General features: G+C 36.3%; 1 protein-coding gene across 1 annotated transcript; it reads left to right on the top strand.

Annotated features, from left to right (window-relative positions):
- Positions 1–5,188: 5,188 nt before the first annotated feature.
- LOC111877216 (aquaporin PIP2-1) lies at positions 5,189–6,931 on the top strand. The gene is made up of 4 exons (XM_023873736.3): positions 5,189–5,569; positions 5,952–6,247; positions 6,348–6,488; positions 6,574–6,931. Exons 1-4 carry the CDS (start codon positions 5,275–5,277, stop codon positions 6,691–6,693), a joined length of 852 nt encoding a protein of 283 aa, XP_023729504.1. The 5' UTR covers positions 5,189–5,274; the 3' UTR covers positions 6,694–6,931.
- Positions 6,932–20,001: the final 13,070 nt, after the last annotated feature.

The raw sequence follows: 20,001 nt of genomic DNA, 5'->3' as shown, positions 1-20,001 counted from the left end.
GACATTGGAACGATTAAATTTGTAACATTTTCAAATATAGGACTTAAGCTCATTCTCCCTGCCCATTTGAGAGAGAAAAACGATTTGAGAGACACTACGCGATGGTGATTTGTAGCTAATATACATTTTATATGTGAGATTGACGTGAATTGGAAGAGAAAGAGCTAGATTCAAACATTTGAGCATTATACAGTACAATCATCACCTCTGTATCTCATAGAATAAAGGTATATAGAATAAACAGAGGTTTAGAGATTTCTCCAAATCCAAAAATATAATATAATATGAATGTTGTAATGATGTTTCAAGTTAGTCTTGGTCATTATGTTACTAATATACTTTCATTATTCTTAAACATCGTTTGATTTGAAGTTTAAATGGTTTTTGAAAGCTTCAAAGCTCCAATGATAGTTGAATCTGAATTTGATTCGTATATCATGAAATATATAATATTTCTAAGCTTAATTTGATAGAATAAAGCTATATAGAATAAACATAGGTTTGGAGAATTTTCCAAATCCAAAAATATAATATAATATGAATGTTGTAATGATGTTTCAAGTTAGTCTTGGTCATTATGTTACTAATATACTTTCATTATTCTTAAACATCATTTGATTTGAAGGTTAAATGGCTTTTGAAAGATTCAAAGCTCCAATGATAGTCGAATCTGAATTTGATTCGTATATCATGAAATATATAATATTTCTAAGCTTAATTTGATGTTTTAAACTTTAACTGCACTGATGAATCCACCATTGTTTAATGATTACACTAATGGATATGATTTGAAATTTTACTTTAACTTAGGGATTTAATGGTGTTTCAAGCTTTACTTGTGACACAATCTAAGTTTTGATATATTAAAACTCTTTAAAATTTCATAAGTTTGACTCATGATCTCAAATTAAGGCTCAATTGATGATGATCTAGAATCATTAAAGGATTTGTGAGAATTTGATATTTATAAGACTTATATGAACTTAATACAAATTTTATTGTTCAAATCATTAAATCATCACATTTAAGTCATAAATTCTTTTGTAATTATGTTTTCAAAATATTTAAAATATGTTTAAAAGTTCATTTTACCTAAAAGAATCCATTTGGAAACAAATATTGACAATCTATTAAGGCAGATGAAGCTTATGACTTAACTTGTAGATTTGATGTCTTTCAGTGTGCTTAATCAAATCTCGAAGGCATTAAGCCATTTAGATCATTAAGGTACGTATGAGTTAAGTTATGTTAAGGTATTAAAACAAATTACTAAGTCTTAAGAACATCTGTGGAAACCAATTGGGTACTAATTTGAGGAGTACAAGTCATTTAAATCAATGTATAATGCTCGAAATGAAATAAAACTTTATAATGATGTGCAATGTATATTACATAGTCATATAATTAGCAAAGCCAATTTTATAAGGACTGTGTAATGGTCACTACACCTAAAATAACTTTTTATTTATTTTGTTTTCAATGTATTTGACCTCTAATTACATATATTTGATATCTTTTATTTAAGGCTAGCTTCGTATTCATATGTGAAATATAAGTTTGTTGTTATTCTAATGTGGTATATGTCTTTTATTTTAAGCCTCTATTTCATGAAAGAGACAAAAAGAGAAAGGTAAGTACGCTCATGTCATGAGAATATAACTAAAAGTGAATCCATATTATGTGAATAAAATTAAAGGCATGTCGTTGTTATATGTATCAAACCACATTTTTATAAAGATTTGATTAATATAATGTTAAATATCATGTTATTGAAACCAATGTTGCAAAATCGGCCAACTCAGTGAGTACTTGAGAATTGGCCTTAGATTGAGACTAGTTAAAAGAATTCGGCCAAAATTACTTAGACTCGGAGCAACTTGGTCCTAATCGGGACAACTCAATGACTTGGACAAAATGTCAAAATTGAATTAGAATGAAAAAAAGTCAAGAATTACAAGATAAATATTAATATTTTATATATTATATAACATTCTAACCTTAAAACTAAAGTAAAGTATTGAATTAACATATCATATATGCTTTCCCTTTCTCCCACCTCATATTCAAGAATTTTAAAATTAATATTTATTATTTGAAGTAGTTTAACATTCGAACACATATATTTTTATCATTATTTGTCTATTTTATTATGAGATCACCTTAGTTATGATATTTTAATATATAAAATTTCTTCAAAATTAGTGCTCTTTAGAATTTACCCTAGTGGAGTCCTTCCACCATTGTCGAGTACTTGCTACTCTCAGTTTACCGATTGAGTAGCACCCAATGAGTTTTGCAACGTGTATTGAAACAATGTCATTTAATAGTTGTATGCATTAAGTTTTTTTGTTACGACTAGTAAACAGTGATATTTGGTTTATAGATGTTTTAATATATAACATTCTAACCCTAAAACTGAAGTAAAGTATTGAATTAACATATCATATATGCTTTCCCTTTCTCTCATCTTAGTTTCAAGAATTAATGTCTATTATATGAACTAGTTTAACATTCGTACATATATATTTTTATTATTATTTATCTATTTTTTGTGAATTTAAGCACCTTAATTATGATATTTCAATATATAAATTTTTTCAAAAATTAGTTTTCTTAATAATTTACCCTAGTCGAGTACTCCGTGCCCATGTTGAGTACTCGTTACTCTAGTCGACCGGTTTAGTAGAACCCAACAAATTTTGCAACATTGATGGAAACAATGTCATTTAATAGTTGTATGTAATTAAACTTTTTTTACAACTAGTAAACAATGGTACAAGTTGGGGCTAGCCACTCGGCTAACAAAGTGTTTAAGAAGGTGAAAAAGAAGGTTATTCGCTTAATCTCAGAGATATAGTAGCTTATCGTTCTAAAAAAAAATGGGATTTGTTATAAATATGTTTTAATATATCATATTCTAATCCTAAAACTAAAGTAAAGTATTGAATTAACATAACATATATGCTTCCCCTTTATGTCACCTCATCTTCAAGAATTTTAAAATTAATGTTTATTTTTTTGAACTAGTTTAATATTCAAAGATGTATATTTTTATTAGTATTTGTCAATTTTGTTATGAACTTATCACCTTAGTTATGATATTTTAATATATAAAAATTCTACAAAAAAAAAATATATATTTTCTTTACAATTTACCCAAGTCAAGTACTTCATGTCCATGTTGAGTACTTGTTACTCGAGTCGACCAATTTAGTAGCAACTTAACGAGTTTTGAAACAATGATTGAAACAATGTCATTTAATAATTGGATGAAATTAATTTTTTTGTTACAACTTGTACACAATGGTTTTTGTTGTGTAGATGTTTTAATATATAAGGTTCTAACCCTAAAACTAAAGTAAAATATTAATTAACATATCACATATGTTTTCTCCTTCTTTCACCTCATCTTCAAGAAATTCAAATTAATGTTTATTATTTGAACTAATTTAACTTTGGAACATGTATATTTTTATTATTATTTGTCTATTTTGTTATGAACTTGATCACCTTAATTATGTTATTTTAATATATTAAATTTCTCCAAAATTAGTTTTCTTTACAATTTATCCTAGTTGAGTACCAGTCATTTAATAGTTGTATAAAATTTAGTTTTTTTGCTACAACTAAAAAACAATGGAATTTGTTGTATCGATGTTTAATATATAACATTCTAATGCTAAAACTAAAGTAAAATATGAATTAACATATAATGTATGTTTCCCCCTTCTGGCCTTCTCTCTCCTCATCTTCAAAATTTTAAAATTAGTGGTTGAACTAGTTTAATGTTTGAACATGTATACTTTTATTATTATGTGTCTATTTTGTTATGAACTTGATCACCTTAATTATGATAATTTAATATATAAAATTTCTCCAAAATTAGTTTTCTTTACAATTTACCCTAGTTGAGTACTTTCCGCTCATGTCAAGTACTCGTTACTCCCAGCCGACCGATGTAGTGCACCCAAGTTTTGCCACGTATATTGAAACATTGTCATTTAATAGTTGTATGGAATTAAGGTTTTTTTTTTTGTTTTTTTTTATAGCTGGTAAATAGTGGTATTTGTTGTATAGATGTTTCAATTTAGTGGTCATATAAATTTTTTAAAAACAAAATTAATTATGCTAGAAAGTTTTCCTGTTTTAATCATTGAAGTTTTGATTTTGTTATAACAAAAAAGTTACGTAGAATATTAAATTCTATAAAAGAAAATATAATAATTTTTAATTTGCCTAATTTAATCATATGAACTTTTTGCTTTTCAAAATTTAATCATATAATTTTTAAACTTTTATTTAAAAAAAATTTAACCAGTAAAAAAATGTTTGATGACTTTTTGAAATTCATTATCAGATTAGTGTTTTAATTTTAAATAAAGTAGCAATTAGAAATTTCCAATGATTAAATAGAAAATGCAAAGTTTGGTAGGGCTTATGGAATTTGATCATCATAAAATAGAGGGGCCAACTTTTTATGCCATTTAACTAATTATCGAACCCTTTTCGAAAACAAGTCAGGTTGTATATATAACTTGTTACCGTATGTGGTTTGTAGATGGGAATGTGCCATCTACTTCTTAGTATACACCTTTAGTTACTGTTTTGCAGTTATATAATTAATCATTATTAATTAAGCATAGTTTTACTACAAGCACGATATCATATTGGAGTTGTCAGATGCTGTTGTAAACCGAGTCATATAAAGGGCTCATATTCATTTATGCATATTTGACATGATTATGAAATCAGGTTCTATATTTTATTCTTCCCGGGTTAATTATATGTCTCCCATTGTAGTGGTGTTAGTCATACAATACATTATGCAAACATGTGATGCAGTACACATTTTTTGATCTGTATAGTTATATATAAAGAATACGATAAATTTAATAATAGTTCTGAGTTTGTTTTCATGTACAAGTACTATACAACTATCACTATAACTTGCTGTTCTTCCAATAATAACAAAAGATAAAATAGAAGAAATATAGGGGCGAAAAAACGATAAAACATGAGAATGTGGTGGGGCAATAGCGTAAATAGGGTCGTTCAAAACGATTTTTTTTTTGAACCCCATCATCTTCCTCGTAAATTACATTTCTCCGCTGTAGATATAGTCTTTGTACACCTCACCCCCTTCTATCTCCCCTTCCCCTGCCTTTATATACACTGCCCTCTATACCAATTTTATCACTCCTCTACTTTCTCACCACCACCACCGCCGTCTCTCTCTCTCTCTCTCTCTCTCTCTCTCTCTCTCTCTCTCTCAACATGACAAAAGACGTGGCGGAGGAGGGGTCTTTCTCGGCCAAGGACTACCACGACCCACCACCGGCGAAGTTCATAGACCCGAAGGAGCTGACAAGGTGGGCTTTCTACAGAGCTCTGATAGCGGAGTTCGTTGCCACCCTTCTCTTCCTTTACATTACTGTCTTGACAGTTATCGGTTACAAGAGCCAGATCGACAAGGGCTCCGACGCCTGCGGCGGCGTCGGTATCTTGGGTATTGCGTGGGCCTTCGGTGGCATGATCTTCGTTCTTGTTTACTGCACCGCCGGTATCTCCGGTCAGTTTCCACCTCCTCTTTCCTTTTCTTTCAAGTGATAAACGATCTCCTTAAGATACTTAACCAAATATAAAAATATTATTAAAGTATTTTTTTAAAGAAAAGCTTACACAAAAATACGTAAACCATAAATAACCCAGCTAGCCTTGATTTTTGGAATTTTATTTACTTATTTTTACGTTTATTTCTAAAAGCGCAGGTTATAAAAAAAACTCATTACTTAATGTTTTTATATCTTTTCTAATATCATACCATAATTAAACGATCTAGAGTTGTGTGGTCACAAAACAATTATTGCATAGTGCATATATACTTCTTTTGGTCTAAATTTCCAGACAAATTAAAAAGGACAGTAATAAATATTTGTGTGAGTTTAATGCAGGAGGCCACATCAACCCAGCCGTGACCTTCGGTCTCTTTCTGGCTCGTAAGGTCTCACTACCTCGAGCCATCATGTACATGGTGGCTCAGTGCTTAGGAGCCATTTGTGGTGTGGGTTTAGTCAAAGCCTTCCACAAGACTTACTACACTAACTATGGCGGTGGTGCCAACGAGCTAGCCGATGGCTACAGCAAAGGCACCGGCTTGGGTGCAGAGATCATCGGCACCTTCGTTCTTGTTTACACCGTCTTCTCCGCCACCGATCCCAAGAGAAGTGCTCGTGACTCCCATGTTCCTGTATGCACTCCCTCTTATTCTTTAGTTATTAATAAACTTTATGAACGTATGTGTCTATATTTCATCATGTTTTGTGTGATCGATGTGCACATATATATAGGTGTTAGCACCTTTACCCATTGGGTTTGCTGTGTTCATGGTTCACTTAGCCACGATTCCCATCACCGGAACTGGTATTAATCCGGCGAGGAGTTTTGGAGCGGCGGTTATTTACAACAAGGAGAAAGCTTGGGATGATCAAGTGAGTTTTAGTTATTAATTCTTCGTAACAATTTTTGAAAAAGATTTGGCTTCTTATAAACTTGTTTTCTGAATCGATTTTGCAGTGGATATTCTGGGTTGGACCCTTCATCGGAGCAGCCATCGCCGCCTTCTACCACCAGTTTATCTTGAGAGCCGGTGCAGCCAAGGCCCTTGGATCTTTCAGGAGCAGTGGCCATGTTTGAGATACGGATGCATTATATTGTTCGCAAAAAGATTGGGGAAAAAATTGTTTAACTGTGGATGAAAGTATGTGGTGTTTTGGTGTTAAGAGTGTTCTGTATGTCTTGTTTAAGGTTTTATTGCGAACCATGGAAATGCAATGTAAATTCTTTTTTAGGGGTACCCCTGCCCCTCGTGTTATTCTTGCCACTTCAGAAACTTTGTATTTACTCAAATTATTTCCAAGTTTTTTCTGTGTTATTGAGAATGTTGTCTTATGTAAGAATTAAATGTTTAATTCTGAGAATGTTACTTATTACAATATAATATGATATTAACCTATAAAGTGTAAATAAAATAAAACTATAACTAAAGAAAAACATGTAATGTTTAAAATGTCTTTATCTTACACATGATTATGTTTCTTTATGGATCAAAATTTTCAATTCATACCCTTGTTTATAAATGCATAACACTTTGTGACCTAATAATTAATATTGGATTGAATGGAGTATTTTGTGTCAAAATGCGACCTCACAAAATATATTAAACTTTGTATTGTAAAAATATTAAATACTGACCTATTTATTTTGTTAAAAATAATTAAATAGTTGCAATATTAATATTTATATTTATAAAAATATTAAGTATTGACATATTTTTTTTAAATAATTAATTATTAAACAATTATAATATTAACTTTTTTTTGGTTTATTGACTTAAGATTTTGTTATACTTACTTTAAGAATAAACTAAGAAGTTATAATAATGAGGACCTAGAAAAATTTATAGGTTGAACATGTTTATTGACATTAATTTACCCCCATTAATTGCAAAAAAGTAATCTTTTTTTGGTTTTGGCGTCATGTTTGAAGAAGTTGAGGAAACACCTTAATTTGGTGAACTGTAAAGGGGATAAATCCCCTTTTGATTACATCAGTCTTTCAGTGGGGTTGAACATGTCGAAGATGGGTAATGGAGAATTGTAATTGATTGATTTTTCAATAAACACTCGTCTTGAAAGGTGAAAGTGTTACTCATTAGTAGTCGTCTTAAGTTTTAAAAATATGTTTTTAGAAGTTTTACCATTTATTTCTTTTTTATTTTTCAGGCTTCAATATTAGTTCTGAATTTTCTTGAATCGTCTTGTGCGTGCAATGTTCTTTCTTGGAAGTAAGATTCATGACAGAAATATTAGTTGGATCAAACAGAGGAAAGTGTTGGCTTCAAACGTTGAGGGTGGATTGAGTATGCGTAGATCACATGCATTAAACAATGTGTTGCTTTTGAAATATCGTTGTAGGTTTTTAAATGGACCAAATCGTTTGTGGGTCAAGGCCATTTCGGCTTATTCACGAACTTAAAGGTGGATTTGAAGTGAATGGTTTCGTAAGTACAGATCGAGGTCTGGAAAAACATTGGTGATTTTTTGCGAAACCACGAATCAAAGACATTGATTAAGAGGTATTCTAAAAAGAAAATAATTTACTACTTTTTTGAAAGATGATCTAAGTGGGTGTAGAGGTGTCAAATGGTCAACCATATATATCATGTTATTTTCACATGAGACAATAAGAATATGACTGAAAAACAACTCTGACTTCGGTCCAAAGATCTAAGAATATGAGTGAAAAAGTGAAGTTGGAAATCACTTGAAGGATCCCGTGGCTAGGTGAAGTAAGGAATTTTGGTGGCTAACTATCGTTTTTCGAAGCTCAACAAATGAAAAAAAGTTGAAGAGGTCACTTTGGGGGGAAATTGTTAAAACAAAAAGTGACCCTCTTAAACTTAACGATTCGCAGTCCATTTTGCTACGGTATCTCTTTTGGCTACCGTAATCAGTTTTGCCACCGCAACAGATGTTTATCTACTGCAATTGAAGATCTTGTTTTATCCAGAGTTGAAGTGCAACCTCTATACCGCAGTGAAGACATATTGGCTACATCAACTGACTTAGCGTGTTTGCATTACATTGTCTAGTGAACTGGTCACTTAGAGTCGATAGTTTATTATTGTTTATTTAAGATGTAACTTTATGGAAATTAATCTCTAGTCTCCATCTTCATGTATTAGACACCTCTTTACCACTACTTCTTATCATATCACTTAAACGATCTTTCTGAACTTTCACTTTGAAATACTAAGATCATTATCTCATATCTCCATATTACTAATTATCTTCGAAAATTTTTCTTCAATTTAAACTGATCACACATATTAACTTGGGTTTGAATGCAAACCTCTTTATGAATTCGTTTGGTGTATACTTGATATAACTTGTTGTCATTTACATTTCCTTTACTTTTTAGCACTTTATAATTCCGCAACTAACCATCTAACAAATCTAACTTATTATTGTTGAGCTTGTATGATCCTTTGAGATTAACTTATTCCGCAACTATTATCTTGTACTAACGTTTTATCAAGTGTTTCTCAAAAGTTTTTCTCTGCACAGATTTTATTAACAAATATTTGTGAAATTATTTTTCAAAATACACTGTTTTCACAAATTTAATTCGGAGTAAAAATTATTTGCTCAAGCTTGGTTTGACTTATAATATGAATTTTGAATCTGCAATAAAGGTATTGAGACTGTTGTCTAGGTAGTGATTTCATTGAAGCTTCCCTCGGTGCAAAATATGATCATGTGCGAAAAAAAGAGTGAAATATTTTTAGTTCAAGTTTTTAAGTTTTCTTTCATTTATTTGAGTTTTTATTCTAAATGCTTTTTAGTTCATCTATATATTTCCATTTGTTCATAATGTTTAATCTTTTTATTACTTGAGGGCAACTAAGGTTTAAGCTTGGGGAGATTTGATAGATGTCATTTTATACATCTTTTAGGGTAGTTTTTATTAGCATTTTGCATCATTTTTTATGCTTTTTCATGTGCATTAGTTTAAATAATGTTCAGCTCATGTATTTCGTAAGAATTCCCGTACAACTCATGTTTTAGTGTCTATTTCAGGTGATTTGAAGTGGAGCGGTAGTTTGATGGTCTTTGAAGCATATCTGGAGCATAACTAGAGCTTATCTGGATCCAAAACGCTAAAGAAGACCAAATACAACCTATTTCTCATGAAAAAGAGGTTGTTCTTCACTTACAAAACATAACCGGAGGATTTCTGATTTTTTTTGAGGAATTTGAAAATTTCATCCCTGAAGCACAGGTTGTGCCTCCTAAGCACGGGTTCTGCCTACCTCCTAATGCCATTATTTTGGGTGTCAGTCAAACCTGCTATGGCTGTGGTGAGGTCGGGCATTACAAGCGAAACTGCCCCAAAGCAACAACAACCAACAACATCGGGAGAGTTCTAAATATGGGGCAAGAGGAGGCAGTTGCCGATCCCACCGTTGTCACGGGTACGTTCCTTCTCGACAACTCTTATGCATGCATCCTTTTCGATTATGGTGCAGAACGAAGTTTTGTTAGCCATTCATTCAAACATCTTCTTAAACATAGTCCTCAACCATTAACCGAAACGTTTACCGTCGAGATGGCTAACGAAGAGAAATAGAACGCTAACGATGTATTCATAGGCTGCACCCTTACCCTAAATGACCATTCCTTTGCCATCGACCTTATGCCGGTGTCCATAAAGAGCTTTGATGTTATCGTCGGCATGGATTGGTTGAGTCCCAATCATGCTGATATCCTTTGTTACGAAAAAGCTATATGCCTCAATCTTCCCTCTGGCCAGACCCTCATGATCTACGGCGATAAACTTAGTTCCAATCTTCGCATCATTTCATGCATCAAAGCCCAAAAGCTCCTTCGAAAGGAATGCCATGCATTCCTAGCTCATGTAATTAATGAGAAACAGGAAGTTAAAGACCTCGAGAGCATCCCCGAAGTCTGTAACTTTCCTGATGTCTTTCCTGAAGAGCTCCCGGGAATTCCTCCCGAACGCCAAGTCAAGTTTCGCATCGACCTAATTTCCGGAGCTACCCCCGTAGCCAAGTCTCCATATCGCTTAGCGCCAGCAAAAATGCAGGAGTTATCTAGTCAGCTTAATGAGTTGCTCAGCAAAGGGTTCATCAGACCGAGTTCCTCACCCTAGGGAGCCCCGATGTTATTTGTGAAGAAGAAAGATGGATCCTTTTGGATGTGTATAGACTACCGTGAGCTGAACAAGCTGACCGTTAAAAACTGTTATCCTTTTCCTCGAATAGATGACGTCTTCGATCAACTTCAGGGAGCCAATTACTTTTCAAAAATAGACCTTAGATCAGAATAGATGACCTCTTCGATCAACTTCAGGGAGCCAGTTGCTTATGCCTCAAGACAGCTGAAGGCACACGAAGTCAACTATACAACTCACGACCTGGAGTTAGGAGTAGTGGTCTTCGCACTGAAGATTTGGAGACATTATCTCTACGGAACCAAGTGTACGATCTTCACGGACCATAAAAGCCTACAACACATCTTCAATCAGAAAGACTTAAACATGAGACAACGGCGATGGGTAGAGCTGCTCAGTGACTATGATTGCGAAATCCGCTACCATCCCGGCAAGGCCAATGTGGTGGCAGATGCCCTTAGCCGAAAGGAAAGCTCAGGCAACAAGGTGAAGACACTGACAATGACCATCCATTCCTACTTATCCGCACAAATCCGAGAGGCTCAGTTGGAAGCCCTAAAATCAGAGAACATGTTGAATGAAGCCTTGAGGGGAATGGATAAGAATCTTGAGATCAGAGGTGACGGAGTCTATTGTTTCATGGATCGAATCTGGACCCCAAAGTTCGGAGGTTTTAGTGAGGTTGTCATGAACGAAGCTCACAAGACTAGATACTCCGTGCACCCAGGTTTGGATAAGATGTACCTGGATCTCAAGAAACTATACTGGTGGCCAAACATGAAAGCCGAAATTGCTACCTTCGTGGGCAAATGTCTGACTTGCGCCAAGGTGAAGGTTGAATATCAGAAGCCCTCAGGTCTACTCCAACAGCCCGAGATAACTGAGTGGAAATGGGAGATGATTACTATGGATTTCATTACCAAATTACCCAAATCTCCGAGTGGGTACGATACCATTTGGGTAATTGTCGATCGATTGACAAAATCCGCTCACTTCCTACCGATCAAAGAAACATTCAAAATGGAAAGACTTACGTGAATCTACATTCAAGAAGTGGTCCAACTGCATGGTGTACCTGTGTCCATTATCTTCGATCGAGATAGCAGGCTTACCTCGAGATTTTGGCAGTCCCTACAAAAGGCTCTTGGAACTAAGCTAGACATGAGCACAACTTATCATCCTCAGACAGATGGGCAGAGTGAGAGAACTATCCAGACCTTGGAAGACATGTTGAGAGAATGTGTCATCGATTTCGGAAAGTCGTGGGACACTCATTTACCCTTGATTGAGTTCTCTTATAACAACAGTTACCACACCAATATCAAGGCTTCCCCGTTCGAAGCCCTCTACGGTCGTAAGTGCAGATCCCCTCTGTGTTGGGCTGAGGTGGGCGACACACAACTAGCCAAGGGTCGAGTCCCCGACAGTACTCTCACTGGTCCTGAAATCATCCACGAAACCACCGAAAAGATCATTCAAATCCGAGAACGACTGAAAGCTTCATGAGACAAACAAAAGAGTTATGCCAATAAACGACGAACACCCTTGGAATTCCAGGTTGAAGATCGTGTCCTTTTGAAGGTCTCGCCCTGGAAAGGCATGATACGCTTTGGAAAGCACGGGAAATTGAACCCAAAGTACATAGGACCTTTCAAGATCCTTGCTAGGATCGGTCCCGTAGCCTACAAACTCCGATTACCTCAAGAGCTTAGCAACATCCACCCTGTCTTCCACGTCTCTAATCTTAAAAAGTGTCTATCCGATGAAACCCTTGTGATCCCTCTTTATGAGATCGAGATGAACGAAAATCTGAATTTTGTGGAAGAACCAATTGAAATCATTGATCGGGAGATCAAACGAACGAAACAAAGCCGCATCCCGATTGTGAAGGTTCGCTGGAATGCTAAGCGGGGACCCGAATTCACTTGGGAGCGCGAAGATTCAATGAAACAGAAATATCCGCATCTCTTTTCAAATCCATGATTTGTATCTTATTTCCAAATTTCGTGACGAAATTTCCTCTAACGGGGGGATGATGTGACAACCCGAAGTTTATTCCGTCAATGTAACCCACTTCCGTTAATAAAATTTATTTTTATTAAAAATTTTCAGTTAACTTTTGAGTTAAGTAAATCCTTTTGGGTTATTGTTGTATTTTTCATATGCGTCTGAAAGCAATAAAATCACATGAAATACCCTCGAATTCTTTCGGAAAAATTTCTAGTTCACGACTAAGTCGGGTTACGGCTATTTAATCGGGTACAATCTTAAACTCCGTTTGATGTCGGGATTGGGTGGATCCCCACCTGGCCGTGAAATCAACCCTATATAAGGGTTGAGTGGTCTCCATTTGAACCTTTTTCACACACCTTAGAGATTTCTCTCTCTACTCTCTCTCTCTCTCTCTTCAACTCGGGATTCGATCTAGAAACGCCCCTTCAAGCTTCACAACTGTAAGTTAACCTTCCTAGCTTGTTGTTTAGCCTAACATATTTGCAAATTCGTGATTTATTCATCCAAAAACCTCAAGATCATGTGTTTACGGTTTGGGAACATCCCAAAACCGTAAACACCCTAAAAGGGGGGTTTTTATGCCCCAAAACCCTTCCAAAACCTTTCCAATGCTTGGCTTATGATCTAGAAACTTGCATGAATGATCTACGAACCCCAAAACATGAATTGAAAGGGGTAAACATGATTTTACGGTTTGGGGATCTCCCAAAACCGTAAACACCTTCAAAGGGTGTTTAAGTGCCCTTAACACCATGTATGGCTTATATTTGGGTCTAGAACTTTGCATGCTTAACCTACAACCACCAAAACACATAAAAATGGACAAATATGAGTTTACGGCTGTAAACTCATGTGTTTACGACCGTAAACTCCCAAGGGAGTGGTCCAAAGACCGTAAACTCCATAAAGGGTCCATTTCAAGCCCCAAACACTTCCATAACCTTTGATTCAACCCTAGGACCTTTCTTTGCGAAGAATGAGACCTTTGAGCACCCAATAACACCACTCCCATGAGTTTACAGCCGTAAACTCATGGGGATATTGTGACATCCCCAAAATCTCGGCCAGAAAAGACCGATTTCATTTATGCTTTTTAAAATAATTTCAGAGTAAATCATTTTGATTTAAAAGTGTTGCGGAATTTGTTCCCAAAACAAAACATGATAAAATAATGTTTACCAAAGCATTTCATCAAGAGATGCATTTTCATTATATAATCAAAACTCGGGATGTCATGTTCCGATACAGACCATAAAGCATAAACGATAAACATTACAAGTCATGCAACAAATATATACATATACAGACTTGTAAACAAAACAACTTGATGGTTCATCCATCTTATGCCCTTGCGCCACTTCCTGTAATACAAATAAAACTGAGTGGGTCAGGCTTGGGAGCCTGGTGAGCATATAGGGTTTTCAACCCACAATAAATAAATTATATTTAATTTCACCAACCAACACTATCCCGATTACCCATTCCCGTTATCCTCACTTTATGTCCCTAAAACAACATCTATCTCAAGGGACCTAATCTAGGATTTTCATCGGGACGGACATTACTGCTAAGGGGTTTCCTCAACAATAGATATCCTAAAGGCAACCATGAGGGGGATAGAGTACACCGGTGAACACATCGTTCACAACACCTACAGGTTATGAACCTGCTAAAGTTCCACAAGACTGTCTAGAAAGAGTCTGTGGTCGTTATCCATACTCCGCTGAATAACTAGATCAACAACAACAACAACATCGAGGCCTCTCATCTGTTTATTACACACCAACTATTTACCCAACATATTAGTAGATAAGAATATATATTTTCATACATAGTTTAAAACCTGTATAGCATTTTCATTCAATATATATTCCACATAACAGATGAGGCATACCCACATAACACGTATTTCATAGAAACAAATCAGATCTATGAGATAGAATAAAGTGAATATACATTCACACATATAACAACAAAATATACACATAACAAGTATATCATATAAAATACTTCATATTTATGCGTTAGAAGAAAGTAACTACACACTCACACATATAAACCACAATTTACTTAATACACTCAAACCATACTTGTACTATTATCGTGTTTATGAAAGGTAGTATACACTCACTTGATCAGAAGATGATCGGACAGCACTACGACTTGCAGAAGTAGTAATCCTCAGCAGATCTGGAAGATCTCTACAAAAAATCGAACTTCTCGGGGGCAGAGCTTTGGCTCGGGAACCGCACTTCTCGGGATCTTCGGGATCTCGGGACTTGCTTCGGTGCTCGAAAATAATACCAGGGCTTCGGGGTATTTCTGGCACGCAAAACGATGCAAAACGGGAGAGAGAAGAGAGAAAAGAGCAAAAGAACTCGGCTGCCCTCGCATCCTATTTATAGGAGGCTAGAGCCTCGGAGTACGCGGGGGGTACTGCGTTACGCGGGGCGTACTGCCTCAGAATCGTCATTGGTTACGTATCCGAAGTCCTCGAGCGCGAGTGTCGACATCTTCGATGTACGCGGGGCGTACTTCGGATGAGTCCGATGACTCCTCTTCGGATAATGCCGGATTTAATAATTAAATTTAATTATTAATTATTTAATAAACTTCGGAAATTCATATCTTCTTCATACGAACTCCGTTTTTGACGTTCTTTATATCCACGCGTAGGTGAGACTACGCTCTACAACTTTTGTTTAGACTCCGTCGGCAAATTTTAACTTTATTTTTATTATTTATTATTAATAGGCCGGGACAGAAACTTTCGTTATAAATTCATAACTTCTTCGGTTGACGTCCGTTCTCGCCTAACTTTTTATCACATCGATACCAACAACGAGACCTTCGATCCTCGTTTAGATTGTTTCGGCTAAAAATCGTTCGATCTCAAATTGAGTATTTCAGGCTGCATACCGCTAAGTCGAAACTTCGATAAATCGTAACTTCCTCATACGAAGTCAGATTTGGGCGTTATATATATATATATATATATATATATATATATATATATATATATATATATATATATATATATATTCGGAAACCTCGTTTCAACTACTACAACATTATTCAAGGATACCATGTTTATTTTACACTTAAATTTTGACGCTTATTTTTATTCTTAATTAATCAAACCACATAATTAAGCAATTAAGCACAAAACACATAATACTCAAATAATACACTCTTATTATTTCAAAACGGGTTACAAAGGTTAACCTAGACTATTACATTGCTAAAAATGGCAAGCCCGAAAACACAGGCGTTACAATTCTCTCCACCTTAGAATGATTCTGTCCCCGGAATCACACATCAACAAACAAATGCGGATAGTGACCCATCATGTCACTCTCCGTCTCCCAGGTGAGATTCGGCCCATTCGTGTGTTTCCATCGGACAAGCACTAACTCAACCATCTTGCGTCGCAATTTCTTAGTCTTTCGGTCAACAATTGCCTCTGGTTCTTCAATCAACCTTTTGTTCTCATCGATTCTCAACTCCGAAAGTGGAATCATGTCGGAAACTTCTCCCGTGAACTTCCTCAAATAACACACATGAAAAGTGTTATGAATTCCATTCAGTTCTTCTGGTAGTTCGAGCTTGTAAGCTTGGTTCCCAATCCTCTGAAGAACTTTAAACGGTCCAATAAACCTTGGACTTAATTTTCCCCTTTTTCCAAATCTTATAAGTCCCTTCCATGGCGAGACTTTAAGCAGAACCGAATCTCCAATTTCAAAGGTCATCGGTCTTCGCTTCTTGTCAGCATAGCTCTTTTGACGATCTTGAGCTGCTAACATTCTTTCCCTAATTATTTTCAACTTTTCAGCAGTTTGATGAACCATCTCTGGTCCCATAAACTGCTTTTCCCCAGCCTCAAGCCAACAAGACGGCGTACGACACTTCTGTCCATACCGAGCTTGGTAAGGTGCCATCTTAATGCTCGAGTGGAAACTATTATTGTAGGAAAATTCTACCAAAGGTAAATGCTCATCCCAATTACCTAGGAATTCCAAAGTACATGCTCTCAGCATATCTTCAAGTGTTTGTATTGTTTGTTCGCTCTGACCATCAGTCTGCGGATGGTAAGCTGTACTTAAACACAACTTGGTACCCAATTCCTCTTGTAGACTTTTATAAAACCTCGAGGTGAAACGGCTATCACGATCCGACACAATCGTTAACGGAACACCGTGAAGCCTCACAATTTCTTTCACATAAGAATTCGCAAGCTTTTCCATAGACCATTTCTCCTTGGCCGCTATGAAATGCGCACTCTTAGTGAATCGATCAATGACCACCCAAATCATGTCATGACCATTCTTTGTTCTAGGCAGTTTAGTGACAAAATCTATAGCAATGTCTTCCCACTTACCCATAGGCACAGGCAAAGGTTCTAAACTCCCGTACGGTTTCTGATGTTGTGTCTTTACTCTCGTGCAAGTCACACACTTAGCCACATACTTTGCAACATCAAGCTTCATCGTCGGCCACCAGTAGTAGGGTTTTAGGTCCCTATACATTTTAGTGCTACCAGGATGAATCGAGTACATAGTTTTGTGAGCTTCTTCCATCAGAAGATCTCTGACTCCTCCTATCTTAGGTATCCAAATCCGATCTTGGAACACCTTCAGTCCATGACTGTTTACACCGAACACTAACGTTTTGCCCAAACGTTCCTCCTTTCTGTCATTCTTCTCAGATGCTTCGCTCTGAGCTTTCTTTATACTTTCCAAAATAGTCGAGACAACTTCAATTCTCAACGCTCTTGGCCTTTTCCTTTCAAGACTGACTTTCCGACTGAGAGCATCAGCAACAACATTAGCCTTATCGGGGTGGTAAAGTATCTCACAGTCGTAGTCTTTAAGTAATTCTAGCCAGCGTCGTTGCCTCATATTCAATTCTTTCTGATTAAAGAGATATTGGAGACTCTTATGATCAGTGAAAAGTTTGCACTTCGTGCCATAGAGGTAATGCCTCCATATTTTCAGAGCGAAAACTACCACTGCTAACTCCAAATCATGAGTCGGGTAGTTCGTTTCATGCTCTTTCAGCTGTCGAGACGCATATGCTATCACCTTTTCTCTTTGGGTCAAAACACAACCCAATCCAACCCCAGACGCATCGCTATAAACAGCGAAGTCTTCAACTCCATTGGGTAGAGAAAGTATCGGTGCCTTGCATAGTTTCTTCTTTAGCTTCTCGAATGCTTCTTTATGCTTCTCACTCCAAGCATAAATAGCTCCTTTGTGGGTCAAAGCTGTTAATGGAGTAGCGATCGAAGAAAAGCCTTGGATAAACCTTCGGTAATATCCGGCTAATCCTAAAAAGCTTCGAATCTCCATGGGACTTTTCGGTTGTTCCCACTTTATTACAGCTTCAATCTTCGCTGGATCAACCATTATCCCTTCTTGGTTGACCACGTGACCCAAGAATTAGACTTCACAAATCCAAAAATCACATTTGGAGAACTTTGCATACAATTTCTCCTTCTTCAAAACTTCTAACACTTCTTGCAAGTGTCTGCCATGCTCTTCTTGGCTTTTTGAGTAAATCAGAATGTCATCTATGAACACTATCACAAATTTATCAAGGAACGGATTACAAACCCTGTTCATTAAATCCATGAATGCTGCTGGAGCATTGGTTAGTCCAAACGACATAACCAAGAAGTCGTAGTGTCCATATCGTGTTCTGAATGCAGTCTTCTCTATATCTTGCTCTCTTACTTTCAGCTGATGATATCCTGACCTTAGGTCGATCTTTGAAAAATGACTTGAACCTTGTAGTTGATCGAACAGGTCATCAATCCTCGGTAATGGATATCTATTCTTTATTGTTGCCTTGTTCAGCTCTCTGTAATCAATGCACATTCTCATACTTCCATCTTTCTTCTTCACGAATAACACCGGAGCTCCCCAGGGTGATGAACTAGGTCTAATGAAACCTTTGTCCAATAACTCCTAAAGTTGCATCATTAGCTCCTTCATCTCCGTCGGTGCTAATCGGTAAGGTGCTTTTGCAATCGGCGTTGTCCCGGGCAACAAGTCTATTCTAAACTCAACTTGTCGATCATGCAGTAATCCAGGAAGATCTTTGGGAAATACTTCCGGATAATTACACACAACTGGAATACTCTGCATCACCTTCTTTTCCTTCTTAGCATCAATCACGAATGCTAAATATGATGTACATCCCTTGGTCAAACACTTTCTGACTTTCATTAGGGAAATGATTCCATAATTCACTCTTCGTTTGTCCCCATACACCATAAACGAATCTTTCGCAGGCGGGTTCACTTTCACTATCTTCTTCTTGCACAAAATCTCAGCATCGTTGGCGCTAAGCCAATCCATTCCCAAAACGATGTCGAAACCATTAAGTTCGATAGGCAATAATTCCTCGTGGAACTTATTCCCATTCAGATCAATTAAGATGTTTTTCATATGATGGCTAACAGGTACAAACTTGCCACTAGCAACTTCGACTAATAAGGCATTATCTAGTTTATCAACAGGCAAAGCTAGTTTTCTACCAAATTCATGCAATATAAAGGAGTATTTGGCTCCAGAATCAAATAAAATTTGGGCAGGCAAATTGTTAACGAGAAAGGTACCTGAAGCGACATCAGCTTCATCTTTAGCAACTTCTAGTGTCATCTGGAATGCTCTCGCCTTTGGCTTTGGCGGAATGTTGGGTCTAGCTGCCTCCTTCTTCTTCGGGCAGTCCCTCGACATGTGTCCCTCCTCACCACAACCATAGCAAACCTTCTTAGAGAGGGTAAAATCATTGGCATAGTGCCCTGGCTTTCCACATTTGTAGCACGTAGCCGCTACCTCACGTTTTCCATGATGCTTCTTCTTACATTTATCGCACCATTTCGCTTCGCCTCCACTTCCCCTCGAACCAGACTTCGAGAACTTGTTTTTCTTGTTGGACCCTGAAGTTCCATCGAACTTCATCTTTTCACCAACTTCTATCCTTTCCAGACCCTTTTCCTTCTGCTGGGCCTCCACATTCTTAGCTGCGCGAACAGCCGTTTTCAAAGTAGTTGCCATCTTGACTGTCGGACCAAAGTCGGCAGGCAGTCCATTAGCAAACCTCTCAATCTTGGAGAGTTCCGTTGGCACTAGGTACGAAAATAACTTCATTTTCTCAGTGAATGCAGTAGCATAGTCATCTATGCTCATTTTCCCTTTCTTCAAGTTTTGGAACTCATTGTTCAGATCAATC

Source organism: Lactuca sativa, chromosome 8 (assembly GCF_002870075.4).
Source record: "Lactuca sativa cultivar Salinas chromosome 8, Lsat_Salinas_v11, whole genome shotgun sequence".
NCBI classification, from domain to species: Eukaryota; Viridiplantae; Streptophyta; class Magnoliopsida; order Asterales; family Asteraceae; genus Lactuca; species Lactuca sativa.
The sequence above is the reverse complement of the archived record's forward strand: the minus strand, read 5'-3'. Positions and strand labels throughout refer to the sequence as shown.